Source organism: Balaenoptera physalus (genome assembly GCF_965194825.1).
Source record: "Balaenoptera physalus genome assembly, chromosome: X".
NCBI classification, from domain to species: domain Eukaryota; kingdom Metazoa; phylum Chordata; class Mammalia; order Artiodactyla; family Balaenopteridae; genus Balaenoptera; species Balaenoptera physalus.
The window spans coordinates 65,798,926-65,815,286 of NC_138903.1; the positions used below are offsets into that span (position 1 = coordinate 65,798,926).

Below are 16,361 nucleotides of genomic sequence, written 5' to 3' on the forward strand. Positions count from 1 at the left end.
TAACTTAAAACTTTAATTAAATAATGGAAAATCTAATTCATTTCTACAGCTTCTGCATAAATTAGAACAATGCTTTGTACCTTAATGGCAAATAATTGTTAATCAAAAAGAAAAAATAAAGGAAGTACTCAGGACTTAGACTCTCTTCTAGTTTTCTAGTCTTTCTGTCTTGGAAATTTATTTGCCTCACTTTAAAGCACTAAGAATTTTTAAAGGCGTCTTTCAATTACATTAGCAATGAAAAATAACCCTCATCAACATGTAAACTCACATGACTTTACCCCACAGGCTCTAATAAGCTTACAGTACCTTGATATTCTGATATTTGAACATCTTCTAAGGTAAAGAAACTTTAATCACTTGAAAAATGTACAGCATTCCATATATCACATACAAATTACCAGGATAAATTTAAGCGTCAACAAGCTGCCATTACATTTATAAAAGCTTTCTAAAAACATTACTCTAGTTGGCATTGATCTCAAGAGATTCAGACAGATTTCTTCAGGAGTAGAAAAATATCAAGATTTCTTTCTCCATTTCCAGTAGCAAAAACATATCTTCTTATTCATCTTGCCAGTACTTAGAAAAAAAATAAAAAGGGAAATTATTTGGAAAATATAAAATATGTAGTATAAATTGGAAAATGCTCCAAGGGCTTACACCTTTTTCCTAGCTATATGTAGACGTGTCTGCTTCATCTTACCCTTGTAGCGTCTAATAACTGTCTTGAATTGCCTTTTCCTAGTCTCTGCCATGTGGTATGTCTTAATGACTCTGAGATCTGCAGAAGAGAAAAAAAAAGAGGGAAGAAGTTTCAGAGTGGACAGTTAATGTTCATAGATTTCTTTTATTGTCTATAAACATACATAAAACTAAAACCATAGCCAATATTAGAAAGATGGTTATGTTTCTAATACATACCTAAAAAGGTAAAAAATAAAATGTGTGGTCCAGATATAAAGTAAATTATATTACCCATTAAAAGTGTCAAATTGTACTTTCTTTTTACCCTCTTTCTCTCTAGGTTTCTCTTTGTCTCTGAAAGCCTCCGATGAAGTCTTCAACCCCATTTCTTTCTTAAATGGCTTCTATGATCTTTTCAAACACTCCTCTCTTTACTGTATTTTATTATGTTCTACCTTGTGTGTGCTCCCTCTTTAGTCTTAATGTGAACGCTAAATTTAGATACTGGTCACAAGATCACTTTTGCCAAGGTTTGTAACCAGGTGATGGATTCTTGGGCCAATTTTTTGTCTTGATAATATTCCAGAAGTGGAGTTGAAAGAAAGCAGAATAAAAAATAGACATCTGTAGAATGGACACGCATCCTTCTAAAATGCACCATCAATTTAGTGAAGAAAAATTTGCTTCTTAGGTCAAGAATCTCTCAAAAGGCAGGTAGTACTTAGGTTTTCCCTAAGCTATACATGAGTTGTACAAATGAATTAATGTCATTATATAAAAGTCAATGTTGTATACTGCAAAAGAGCAAAAATTAAATCAACCAAAAAACAACCTCCATACACACAGAAAAGCTAACCAAATTATTGAGAAAATTAACTCAGTTGTTTTCTAGAATGTAATGAATTGTAGCGGTTTCTGTTTATGTATACTTGTAAATACATAAGGCATTCCCTGAATTATAAAAATTTCAAAAATACTAATAGCTATTTGCACACTGTCTTGCCAAACCCAAGCTCCTACAACATGCCATGTACCCTCAAACTTCTATAAGCCTTCTACTGTCAATGATACCTTTCTGGTGCTTAACTCAATTGTTTTCCTCACTGTCTTTCACCCTACTCAGACCTCATACAAGCTTTACTCCCTCATTTTCCTATTTTTCATAAGCCCCCAGTTCAAGTAACTATATTTCAAGCAAGATCTTGCATATGTCTGCACATGCATATGCAATTTAATCTTCTTTGCCTTTCAAAATTTACCCAGCTATCTCACAATGACTATCCACCTGCTTTATTCTCTCTTGAAACGTTGCCTATATATGGCCAATAGGTAAAAGATAAATGTTGATGACACATTTAAATTAACAGCAAAAACATACTTTCTAAAATGATATTGGTCAAAATAAAGATAATTTATCAAAAAATCTAAGCCCTTGAAAGTACCCATAAAACCCCTTCAAAATTTCTAGCTATCTCTATCCTTCTCTAATCAAACCATGTTTCCCTTATGCATCAGGATTCAAGGTAAATAATTTTTAAATGTTCACATTCAAACTGAACTTTTATTACTAAGATAGCATTGTAAAATTATGAACTATATCAGGCATATAAAAAGCTCAGAAAACAATATAATGAACACAACATGTATTCGCTACCCCACCTAAGAAATAACAGATAAAAAGAAAGCCCCTGACATGCTCCTCTACAATGCCATCTCCTTCCAGTTCCCCAGAGAAAATCAGCATCGATTATTTAAAACATCTTTCACTGCAAAAGCAAAAACAAAAACAACAGTCACATAATGTGTTAACTCCTTTTGAGGGCTAGTCCCACCGCTAATTAAAATATGGTTTCTATGGAAAAAAACGTTCTGACTTCTAAACAACAGACTTACAAATACTTCTGAAACACAATATATTTGTAAGTTAGGGATTAACTCTACTTTTACAACTCTGAAGGAAGGGGTTTATAGCAAAACAAACAACAACAACAAAAAAGAACTTAAATGGAGGAGGGCAACAAGGGAAAACAAGATGATTAATTCTTTGAAACTTGATTTGAAAATTAGAGGGTTGGCCTAGATGCTCTCTAAGGTCCCTTTCAACTCTAAAATTCTCTGATTTTTATGGAATAAAGTGAAAATGCTTCAGTTATTACTTGGATTTTAAAAATCTTAATTGAGAAGCTTGTGTTTATTTCTTCAATAAATCTAGCCTCTGAATTTATTTATAACACCATCCCTCCAAAGACACACACAGAAATAAATCATATATTACTGAAAATAACAGACATGACTGCTGTTCACAGATACCATACAAATGCAGTATTCTGAAAATGACAATCTGCCAGTCCATTTGAAGAGGCATGTAAGTTAAAACACTGGAGAGTCATGTTTATTTTACTAAAAAAAGAAGAAATTCTGGAAGAACCTAAAAGTCAAGGATTCTGTGGCATCCAAGCATAATAATGTACGCTCTCATCTAGAACAGAACTATCTGTCCACTAATTAATAAAAATATTAATCCTCGATAGACAATTGCATAGGCACAATATCTTGCTCTGTGTAGACATTCAATTATTATTTACAAAAATTTTATCAGCACTAAAACCATCAATCTAGCAGACAGAACTACCTCCACATAAATGAGACTAAGATTCAAGCATCGGAGGCTAATAAAATCAAAACCTATTCCATTACAATTGCATTTTTCCTTTAAGGTAAAAACTCAATTTTACAAAAATAATCCTATTAAATAACTCTTTAGTGATTACTAAATATGATTGCATCCTTTTTTAGAATAGTTAGCTTTCATAATACAAGTTATGTTCAGTGTTTATGACACTTGAAGAATTACCTAATAATAAACAGAGATTAAAGAGCAATTTATAAATTGTCAACCCATCAGGGATTTTGGAGTCAATTATATATTCTGCATTCCTGAGGCTTTGGAAACAGAACTAAGTTTACAATTACCCATCCATGATGCATGTAATGCTTAACAGTATCAAACAGTCATGCATGAATATTGTTATCATCTGATCATTATAAACCTAAAACATTTAAAATTAAGCTCTTGATACATTTTTAAAGAGAAACATAATTTAAAATTACATTTAACTTACTTTAAAAGTTTAAAAGTCTGAAATAAATGTTATTTAAACTTGGTTTTCTTCCCAACTTCTTAGAAACTAGCTGTGGGGGGAGGGGTATGGAGAAAAGGAGAGGAAGTAAGGGGGGAGGTGGGTGGGGGACCTGAGGGGTAAGAGGAGGAGAGGGAGAGGAGAGAAATTGTTAGACTGACTTCTTAGATTTTGTAATTATATTTCTCAACTGTAAGTTGAAGGATAAAAGGATTTCCTTCATTGTGTTAGATATTCAATAAATGTGTGTTGAATGAATGAATAAATAGCTCAAGGATCTTGGGCAGCTCGCATCACCTAAGTATTCATTCATTAAACCACAAAACTGGGGTTCACAGAGAAGATGGCGGAAGAGTAAGACGCGGAGATCACCTTCCTTCCCACAGATACAGTAGAAATACATCTACACGTGGAACTGCTCCTACAGAACACCCACTGAACGCTGGCAGAAAACGTCCGACCTCCCAAAAGGCAAGAAACTCCCCACGTACTTGGGTAGGGCAAAAGAAAAAAGAAGTAACAGAGACAAAAGAATAGGGACGGGACCTGCACCAGTGGGAGGGAGCTGTGAAGGAGGAAAGATTTCCACGCACTAGGAAGCCCCTTCGCAGGCAGAGACTGTGGGTGGCAGAGGGGGGAAGCTTCGGAGCCACGGAGGAGAGCGCAGCCACAGGGGTGCGGAGGGCAAAGTGGAGAGACTCCCGCACAGAGGCTCGGTGCTGAGCAGCACTCACCAGCCCGAGAGGCTTGTCTGCTCACCCGCCGGGGCGGGCGGGGCTGGGAGCTGAGGCTCGGGCTTCGGTCGGATCGCAGGGAGAGGACTGGGGTTGGCAGCGTGAACACAGCCTGAAGGGGTTAGTGCACCACAGCTAGCCGGGAGGGAGTCCGGGGAAAAAGTCTGCAGCTGCCAAAGAGGCAAGAGACTTTTTCTTCCCTCTTTGTTTCCTGGTGCGCGAGGAGAGGGGATTCAGAGCGCCGCCTAAACGAGCTCCAGAGACAGGCGCAAGCCGTGGCTATCAGCGGGGACCCCAGAGACAGGCATGAGACGCTAAGCCTGCTGCTGCTGCCACCAAGAAGCCTGTGTGCAAGCACAGGTCACTCTCCACACCGCCTCTCCCGGGAGCCTGTGCAGCCCGCCACTGCCAGGGTCCTGTGATCCGGGGACAACATTCCCGGGAGAACGCACGGCGCGCCTCAGGCTACTGCAATGTCACGACGCCTCTGCCGCCGCAGGCTCGCCCCGCGTCCTCTGTACCCCTCCCTCCCCACGGCCTGGGTGAGCCAGAGCCCCCGAAGCAGCTGCTCCTTTAACCCAGTTCTGTCTGGGCGGGGAACAGACGCCCTCAGGCGACCTACACGCAGAGGCAGGTCCAAATCCAAAGCTGAACCCCGGGAGCTGTGTGAACAAAGAAGAGAAAGGGAAATCTCGCCCAGCAGCCTCAGAAGCAGCGGATTAAAACTCCACAAACAACTTGATGTGCCTGCATCTGTTGAATACCTGAATAGACAAGGAATCATCCCAAATTCAGGAGGTGGACTTTGGGAGCAGGATATATTAATTTTTCCCCTTTTCCTTTTTTTGTGAGTGTATATGTATATGCTTCTGGGTGAGATTTTGTCTGTATAGCTTTGCTTTATAATAGCTTTATTTTACTTCACGATATTATAGCCTCTTTCTTTCTTTCTATTTTTTCTCCCTTTTACTCTGAGCCGTGTGGATGAAAGGCTCTTGGCGCTCCAGCCAGGTATCAGGGCCGTGCCTCTGAGGTGGGAGAGCCAACTTCAGGACACGGGTCCACAAGAGACCTCCCAGCTCCACGTAATACCAAACGGCAAAAATCTCTCAGAGATCTCCATCTCAACATCAAGACCCAGCTTCACTCAACGACCAGCAAGCTACAGTGCTGGACACCCTATGCCAAACAACTGGCAAGATAGGAACACAGCCCCATCCATTAGCACAGAGGCTGCCTAAAATCATAATAAGGCCACAGACACTCCAAAATACACCACCAGATGTGGACGTGCCCACCAGAAAGACAAGATCCAGCCTCATCCACCAGAACTCAGGCACTAGTTCCCTCCACCAGGAAGCCTACAGAACCCACTGAACCAACCTTAGCCACTGGGGACAGATACCAAAAACAACGGGAACTACGAACCTGCAGCCTGTGAAAAGGAGACCCCAAACACAGTAAGATAAGCAAAATGAGACGACAGAAAAACACACAGCAGGTGAAGGAGCAGGGTCAAAACACACCAGACCTAACAAATGAAGAGGAAATAGGTAGTCTACCTGAAAAAGAATTCAGAATAATGATAGTAAGGATGATCCAAAATCTTGGAAATAGAATAGACAAAATGCAAGAAACATTTAACAAGGATGTAGAAGAACTAAAGAGGAACCAAGCAACGATGAAAAACACAATAAATGAAATTAAAAATACTCTAGATGGGATCAGTAGCAGAATAACTGAGGCAGAAGAAAGGATAAGTGACCTGGAAGATAAAATGGTGGAAATAACTACTGCAGAGCAGGATAAAGAAAAAAGAATGAAAAGAACTGAGGACAGTCTCAGAGACCTCTGGGACAACATTAAACGCACCAACATTCGAATTATAGGGGTCCCAGAAGAAGAAGAGAAAAAGAAAGGGACTGAGAAAATATTTGAAGAGATTATAGTTGAAAACTTCCCTAATATGGGAAAGCAAATAGTTAATCAAGTCCTGGAAGCACAGAGAGTCCCATACAGGATAAACCCAAGGAGAAACACGCCAACACACATATTAATCAAATTTTCAAAAATTAAATATAAAGAAAACATATTAAAAGCAGCAAGGGAAAAACAACAAATAACACACAAGGGAATCCCCATAAGGTTAACATCTGATATTTCAGCAGAAATTCTGCAAGCCAGAAGGGAGTGGCAGGATATACTTAAAGTGATGAAGGAGAAAAACCTACAACCAAGATTACTCTACCCAGCAAGGATCTCATTCAGATGTGATGGAGAAATTAAAACCTTTACAGACAAGCAAAAGCTGAGAGAGTTCAGCACCACCAAACCAGCTTTACAACAAATGCTAAAGGAACTTCTCTAGGCAAGAAACACAAGAGAAGGAAAACACCTACAATAACAAACCCAAAACATTTAAGAAAATGGGAATAGGAACATACATATTGATAATTACCTTGAATGTAAATGGATTAAATGCTCCCATCAAAAGACACAGACTGACTGAATGGATACAAAAAGAAGACCCGTATATATGCTGTCTACAAGAGACCCACTTCAGACCTAGAGACACGTACAGACTGAAAGTGAGGGGATGGAAAAAGATATTCCATGCAAATGGAAATCAAAAGAAAGCTGGAGTAGCAATTCTCATATCACACAAAATAGACTTTAAAATAAAGAATATTACAAGAGACAAAGAAGGACACTATATAATGATCAAGGGATTGATCCAAGAGGAAGGTATAACAATTGTAAATATTTATGCACCCAACATAGGAGCACCTTAATACATAAGGCAAATACTAACAGCCATAAAAGGGGAAATCGACAGCAACACAATCATAGTAGGGGACTTTAACACCCCACTTTCACCAATGGACAGATCATCCATAATGAAAATAAATAAGGAAACACAAGCTTTAAATGATACATTAAACAAGATGGACTTAATTGATATTTATAGGACATTCCACCCAAAAACAACAGAATACACATTTTTCTCAAGTGCTCATGGAACATTCTCCAGGATAGATCATATCTTGGGTCACAAATCAAGCCTTGGTAAATTTAAGAAAATTGAAATCGTATCAAGTATCTTTTCCGACCACAACGCTATGAGACTAGATATCAATTACAGGAAAAGATGTGTAAAAAATACAAACACGTGGAGGCTACACAATACACTACTTAATAACGAAGTGATCACTGAAGAAATCAAAGGGGAAATCAAAAAATACCTAGAAACAAATGACAATGGCGATACGACGACCCAAAACCTATGGGACGCAGCAAAAGCAGCGCTAAGAGGGAAGTTTATAGCAATACAAGCCTACATCAAGAAACAGGAAACATCTCGAACAAACAACCTAACCTTGCACCTAAAGCAATTAGAGAAAGAAGAACAAAAAAACTGCAAAGCTAGCAGAAGGAAAGAAATCATAAAGATCAGATCAGAAATACATGAAAAAGAAATGAAGGAAGCAATAGCAAAAATCAATGAAACTAAAAGCTGGTTCTTTGAGAAGATAAACAAAATTGATAAACCATTAGCCAGACTCATCAAGAGAAAAAGAGAGAAAACTCAAATCAATAGAATTAGAAATGAAAAAGGAGAAGTAACCACTGACACTGCAGAAATACAAACGATCATGAGACATTACTACAAGCAATTCTATGCCAATAAAATGGACAACCTGGAAGAAATGGACAGATTCTTAGAAATGCACAAACTGCCAAGACTGAACCAGGAAGAAATAGAAAATATGAACAGACCAATCACAAGCACTGAATTTGAAACTGGGATTAAAAATCTTCCAACGAACAAAAGCCCAGGACCAGAGGTCCTCACAGGCGAATTCTATCAAACATTTAGAGAAGAGCTAACACCTATCCTTCTCAAACTCTTCCAAAATATTGCAGAGGGAGGAACACTCCCAAACTCATTCTATGAGGCCACCATCACCCTGATACCAAAACCAGACAAAGATGTCACAAAGAAAACTATAGGCCAATATCACTGATGAACATAGATGCAAAAATCCTCAACAAAATACTAGCAAACAGAATCCAACAGCACATTAAAAGGATCATACACCATGATCAAGTGGGGTTTATCCCAGGAATGCAAGGATTCTTCAATATACGCAAATCAATCAATGTGATACACCATATTAACAAATTGAAGGAGAAAAACCATATGATCATCTCAATAGATGCAGAGAAAGCTTTCGACAAAATTCAACACCCATTTATGATAAAAGCCCTGCAGAAAGTAGGCACAGAGGGAACTTTCCTCCACATAATAAAGGCCATATATGACAAACCCACAGCCAACATTGTCCTCAATGGTGAAAAACTGAAACCATTTCCACTAAGATCAGGAACAAGACAAGGTTGCCCACTCTCACCAGTATTATTCAACATGGTTTTGGAAGTGTTAGCCACAGCAATCAGAGAAGACAAAGAAATAAAAGGAATCCAAATCGGAAAACAAGAAGTAAAGCTGTCACTGTTTGCAGATGACATGATAGTATACATAGAGAATCCTAAAGATGCTACCAGAAAACTCCTAGAGCTAATCAATGAATTTGGTAAAGTAGCAGGATACAAAATTAATGCACAGAAATCTCTTGCATTTCTATACACTAATGACGAAAAATCTCAAAGTGAAATTAAGAAAACACTCCCGTTTACCATTGCAACAAAAAGAATAAAATATCTAGGAATAAACCTACCTAAGGAGACAGAAGACTGGTATGCAGAAAATTATACGAGACTGATGAAAGAAATTAAAGATGGTACAAATAGATGGAGAGATATACCATGTTCCTGGATTGGAAGAATCAACATTGTGAAAATGACTCTACTACCCAAAGCAATCTACAGATTCAATGCAATCCCTATCAAACTACCACTGGCATTCTTCACAGAACTAGAACAAAAAATTTCACAATTTGTATGGAAACAGAAAAGACCCCGAATAGCCAAAGCAATCTTGAGAACGAAAAATGGAGCTGGGGGAATCAGGCTCCCTGACTTCAGACTATATTACAAAGCTTCAGTAATCAAGACAGTTTGGTACTGGCACAAAAACAGAAATATAGATCAATGGAACAGGATAGAAAGCCCAGAGATAAACCAAGGCACATATGGTCACCTTATCTTTGATAAAAGAGGCAAGCATATACAGTGGAGAAAAGACAGCCTCTTCAATAAGTGGTGCTGGGAAAATTGGACAGATACATGTAAAAGTATGAAATTAGAACACTCCCTGACACCATGCACAAAAATAAACTCAAAATCGATTAAAGACCTAAGTGTAAGGCCAGACACTATCAAACTCTTAGAGGAAAACATAGGCAGAACACTCTATGACATACATCACAGCAAGATTCTTTTTGACCCAACTCCCAGAGAAATGGAAATAAGAACACAAATAAACAAATGGGACCTAATGAAACTTAAAAGCTTTTGCACAGCAAAGGAAACCATAAACAAGACCAAAAGACAATCCTCAGAATGGGAGAAAATATTTGAAAATGAAGCAACTGACAAAGGATTAATCTCCAAGATTTACAAGCAGCTCATGCAGCTCAATAACAAAAAAAGAACAACCCAATCCAAAAATGGGCCGAAGACCTAAATAGACATTTCTCCAAAGAAGATATACAGATGGCCTACAGACACATGAAAGAATGCTCAACATCATTAATCATTAGAGAAATGCTAATCAAAACTACAATGAGATATCATCTCACACCAGTCAGAATGGCCATCATCAAAAAATCTACAAACAATAAATGCTGGAGAGGGTGTGGAGAAAAGGGAACACTCTTGCTCTGTTGGTGGGAATATAAATTGATACAGCCACTATGGAGAACAGTATGGAGGTTCCTTAAAAAACTAAAAATAGAACTACCATACGACCCAGCAATCCCACTACTGGGCATATACCCTGAGAAAACCATAGTTCAAAAAGAGTCATGTACCAAAATGTTCATTGCAGCTCTATTTACAATAGCCAGGAGATGGAAGCAACCTAAATGTCCATCGACAGATGAATGGATAAAGAAGATGTGGCACATATATATAATGGAATATTACTCAGCCATAAAAAGAAATGAGATGGAGGTATTTGTAATGATGTGGATGGAGTTAGAGACTGTCATACAGAGTGAAGTAAGTCAGAAAGAGAAAAACAAATACAGTATGCTAACACATATATACGGAATCTAAGGAAAAAAAAAAAAAAAGGCCGTGAAGAACCTAGTGGCAAGACGGCAATAAAGACACAGACCTACTAGAGAATGGACTTGAGGATATGGGGAGGGGGTGGGGTGAGATGTGACAGGGTGAGAGAGTGTCATGGACATATATACACTACCAAATGTAAAATAGATAGCTAGTGGGAAGCAGCCGCATAGCACAGGGAGATCAGCTTGGTGCTTTGTGACCACCTAGAGGGGTGGGATGGGAGGGTGGGAGGGAGGGAGATGCAAGAGGGAAGAGATATGGGAACATATCGTATATGTATAACTGATTCACTTTGTTATAAAGCAGAAGCTAACACATCATTGTAAGGCAATTATACTTCAATAAAAATGTTAAAAAAAAAAAAAACCACAAAACTATCAGGTTGAACTACATTGCTACAAAATTTGATGACTCTAGAACAGGGATTAGCAATTTTTTTTCTCTAAAGGGCCAGAAAGCAAATATTTTAGAGTTTTCAGGCATATAACCTGTGTCACAACTACTCAACTCTGTCACTGTGGCACAAAAACAGCTGTGGCTGTTTTTGTGCCACACAAATGAATGAGTGTGGCTGTGCTCAAATAAAACTTTATTTACAGACACTGAAATCTGAATTTCATATTGTCATCTGTCACAAAAAATTATTCTTCTTTTGATTGTTTTCCCAACCATTAAGAAATGTAAAAAAAATTCTTAGCACAGAGGCCTCGCAAACATAGGTGGCATACTGAATTTGGCTCAATGGCCATAGACTGCTGATTCCTGCTCTAGATGATTTCTAAAATTCCCTACAGCCACCTCCTGCTCTGGATGATTTCTAAAATCCCTGCAGCCTCTAAGGATTCTGAGAACGCCATAGCAAAACAAAAGAAAACACCTCCACAAAAAAATCACCACCACCACCATCACAGAAAATCAACTCATGAACAAAAATTATCCACAGAATTCCCCTCTTCCTCAACCAGTTTTCCTTTTATCTACCAAATTTTTACATCTCTGAGGGCATAACACCAGCAGCAAGGCCTATTTAGCAGTTTGTGCAAAAACTCTTCATAGTTTTTATGTTTGTTTAGGCAACTTCTGTGAAGAAAGTTTAGACCTTGTTCCCCATTCATATAAGAAACTCATTTATTATCACATTTTTGTCATCATGAAACCTGTTCTCTGCTTCATATGTTTCATCTAAGTGGTGTGAAATTCCATGCTGTTTGCTAATAAAGTAACAAAGAATTACAAGGCATTTGCCAAATTCAGAGCAATAAAAACTAATGACTGAATGTTAAAAAGTATTAAAAAAAAAAGAAAGAAAAACAACAACAACAACAAAAACCTTCAGAACCAATTCATTTTAAATCATGAAATTAGGGGGAAAACACATAAAGAGAACCTTATCACACTAAGAGTAATTCACCAAGGGCGTATTTTAGACATTTAATAGTGAATTATTTCACTGGGCTCGTTCATTAGAACTTTAGGAAATTGGTATGAATCTCTCAGTGCTTCTAAGATTCCTAGCCCTATTGTGTTTGTGCACAGAATGGAGACATTACCATACATTTCACACTGCAGCTGGAATGCTGAGATAATGCAAAAGAAGTTGAGTAAGTGGAATTGGACCTATTTTTTTTGCTACTTTACAGTTTCAACTTTCAGTCTTTATGTTTACTAATATGGATGTGGAAGAAAACTCTCAAGCACATTTCTTAACTTTAAGTTCCAGAGCTGGACCATTTGAATCAGTAGCAGACCTGCCACTTTGTTTAGTTATACTTTTCTGTAAATGCTCTCATTTATGTTTGTTGCCTTTTACAGATGTATCAGATTGCCACTGATGAGCAAATTACCTGGAAAATTACCCTAAACTCATACAAGATAGGATTTTCATTTACTCGGGTCATTCTGCAAGGCTCACCTATGCAGGTCATATCCAAAATACTTTAGCTTTCTTTATATGCACTCCAACAAAATCTAATAACAGGCAGTCCTTTGGTAGGAAATATGTGACATAATCTTTGCTTATTAACACAGGTACATACTAAAAGTACTGATAGAAACATAAACTCAACTCCAGGGCTTACAAATGATACCTAATGAGTTCCTGCTGAGCACTAGATGGAAAAGGTATTTTGAAGAAGGTATTTGGTTTTGTGCATTTTAAATTCCTTTTGGCTTATCCATAGTCTCTTTCTAGCATGCTAAAAGTTAATTTCTGCTGCAGAGGTAGGTAAACACGCACATTTCAGGCTGATAGCAATGTGCCGCTCCCCTCAACATGGGTAACTCCTCTTTATCTCTTTGCTACCTCCTTTTGCTCTCTTCTTATGTGTTCGTAGATTTCTGTCTCTTCTGCCTTTTTTTTTTGTTAGTTTAGTACTGCTAATGGCACTCAAACCTGAGAAGGCTGCTAACCTCTACTCATTATCTCCTCATGGTCTTATTGAACAGAGACAAGATATAGAACACAAATGTGTATTTCTGGTAACACAATTATTGTCCAAAACAATTGACTTAGTTTCTCAAATGAAAACAAAAGGAAACTTTTCAAAAGATATTGCACCCCTTCAAAAGTATATACACAAAAATGTCTTAATTTTGCTGCCTCTCATTTATCTATTTGAGCCCTGAAAACATGTCAAGAGTTTTTTCTAAAAATATCCACTCTTCTTTTCAATTGCACTTTGAAAATTCATAAGGTGACCATAATTCATACAATGACTAGAACAGTTGTTTTCAAATAATGCTGGGAAGAAACTTGACAGCTCTCTTAGAAGCATTTTATGAGCAGTATATTTTTCTAAATGCCTTCAAGAGAAGCACCTAGAGCCTTAAAGTCACTCTAAGAATGTTTCAAGAGTAAACAAACCTTGCTCTAAATTGCCATATCAACCTTCTTAGACTGGATACACTGTTGCAATATAAAAAGGTTTTTAACTTACATAGTGCACACAACAAAAAATTGAAATAAGAGTTCCTCACGTTTTAGGAGTTTATAGTCTAAAGCTAACAGATGCAGGCATAAATATGACAGCAAGGCAAATGCAATGGTAAGATATATCTTGACGGCCTTCCTACCATCATCCACCCAAAAATACCATTCAATTTTAGTTCATCCCTGGAGATGCTTAGCCCAGAACAGAACAGCAGATTCACTGAAGGCCAGGGTAGTTAGTATCAATATTTTATCCACTTTTCATATTTTAATTTGGATCTTAGTTTGCTAAGGTATTTTTGCATTATGATGCAACATGGATTAGAAGCAGCTATACTATAATCATTTTTAGTAAGAACCACAACAGTTACCGTTCACTAAGCAATCATTATTTGGCTGGCCTTCTGCCCAACACTACATTATCTTATTTCATTCTCACTACAATCCTACAAGGTATCTACTATTATTATTATTCCCATTTTACAAACTAGATACTGAGGCTCAGAGAGGCTGCCTTGCTCAAGTTCATACAGCTAGTAAATGGCGGAATGGAGATGGACATTTCTAACATTATCAATACTAACAATACCAACAATGTCACTGGACCTAGTGATTTTACTCTTCCTGATTGATAACCTTGAAATGCCTAGGTTAATTTTTCTGTTATTAACAAGGAAGACATGGTGTTGTTTGGTTTTTTTTGGTAAAAATATCAATGCAATTGTGATGTTAAATACAAAGAGTGACATCACCAAAAGCAGCAGAGTATGAAACTTCAAAAAAGTGTACCTCCACTAAAACAATGATTAAGCTGTCAAAAACTGACAGAAACAATTTTTAGAACTCTGGAATTTAATTAAAAAAAAATATAACAACCAGGGAGTACATAAAGAGGAAAGAAATTGCTAAATTTCAGCAGAGAGCATTACCACATTTGTGCATACTCACCTATCATATCCCATTCCCCAGATCAGAGGTAGCTAGGGGATGGATGGTATCTCTCATTCCTGGTATGGCTGGCTGCTACCAGAGGGGGAAATGTAAGCCTTGTTCTCAAAGAATTGTGATTGTGTCTTCTGACTTGTCTGGCAGCTTCCTGAACACCTGGCTGAGGGGCTAACCTTCTTTTGCACCTTTCAGAACTCTCTTCAGGCTGGAGCTGTGTTCGGTGTTGTTTGTTGGAAGTATATAAAGTACATAAAGTATATAAAGTACATACACTACCTGCACATGCCTGGAGCAACAGATAATGGGGCAAGCAGGAGACAGAATAAAAGTCTAACAGTATGGAGGTTCCTTAAAAAACTAAAAATAGAACTACCGTATGACCCAGCAATCCCACTACTGGGCATATACCCTGAGAAAACCATAATTCAAAAAGAGTCATGGAGAGAGGGGCAAGATGGCGGAAGAGTAAGACACGGAGATCACCTTCCTTCCCACAGATACAGTAGAAATACATCTACACGTGGAACTGCTCCTACAGAACACCCACTGAACGCTGGCAGAAGACGTCAGACCTCCCAAAAGGCAAGAGACTCCCCACGTACTTGGGTAGGGCAAAAGAAAAAAGAAATAACAGAGACAAAAGAATAGGGACGGGACCTGCACCAGTGGGAGGGAGCTGTGAAGGAGGAAAGGTTTCCACACACTAGGAAGCCCCTTCGTGGGCAGAGACTGTGGGTGGCAGAGGGGGGAAGCTTCGGAGCCACGGAGGAGAGCACAGCCACAGGGGTGCGGAGGGCAAAGCGGAGAGATTTCCCCACGGAGGATCAGTGCTGAGTAGCACTCACCAGCCCGAGAGGCTTCTCTGCTCCCCCGCTGGGGCGAGCGGGGCTGGGAGCTGAGGCTCGGGCTTCGGTGCTAGCCGGGAGGGAGTCCGGGAAGAGGTGTGCAGCTGCCGAAGAGGCAAGAGACTTTTCCTTGCCTCTCTGTTTCGCGGCACGCGAGGAGAGGGGATTAAGAGCGCCGCCTAAACGAGCTCCAGAGATGGGCACGAGCCGCGGCGATCAGTGCGGACCCCAGAGGCGGGCGCGAGCCGCGGCTAACAGCACGGACCCCAGAGAAGGGCGTGAGCCGCGGTTATCAGCGCGGATCCCAGAGACGGGAGGGAGACGCTAAGGCTGCTGCTGCCGCCACCAAGAAGCCTGTGTGTGAGCACAGGTCACTCTCCACGCCGCCCCTCCTGGAAGCCTGTGCAGCCCGCCACTGCTAGAGTCCCGAGATCCAGGGACAACTTCCCCAGGAGAACGCATGGTGCGCCTCAGGCTGCTGTAACGTCACGCTGGCCTCTGCCACCGCAGGCTCGCCCCGCCTCCTCCGTACCGCTCCCTCCCCCCCCCCACCGGCCTGAGTGAGCCAGAGCCCCCGAAGCAGCTGCTCCTTTAACCCCGTCCTGTCTGGGTGGGGAACAGACGCCCTCAGGCGACCTACATGCAGAGGCTGGTCCAAATCCAAAGCTGAACTCCGGGAGCTGTACGAACAAAGAAGAGAAAGGGAAGTCTCTCCCAGCAGCCTCAGAAGCAGCGGGTTAAAGCTCCACAAACAACTTGATGTGCCTGCATCTGTTGAATACCTGAATAGACAACGAATCATCCCAAATTCAAGAGGTGG

General features: G+C 39.5%; 1 protein-coding gene across 3 annotated transcripts in view; it reads right to left on the bottom strand.

Annotated features, from left to right (window-relative positions):
- The window catches only part of ABCB7 (ATP binding cassette subfamily B member 7), a 157,451-nt gene that overhangs the window by 84,466 nt on the left and 56,624 nt on the right, over positions 1 to 16,361 (bottom strand). For 2 of the 3 annotated variants that reach the window (XM_082447396.1, XM_082447394.1), the window contains exon 2: positions 707 to 784. The exons of the other annotated variant lie outside the window; for it this stretch is intronic. In XM_082447396.1, the coding sequence (XP_082303522.1) occupies positions 707 to 784 (78 nt within the window). The remainder of the gene's footprint in view (positions 1 to 706; positions 785 to 16,361) is intronic. 3 annotated transcript variants of the gene reach the window in all.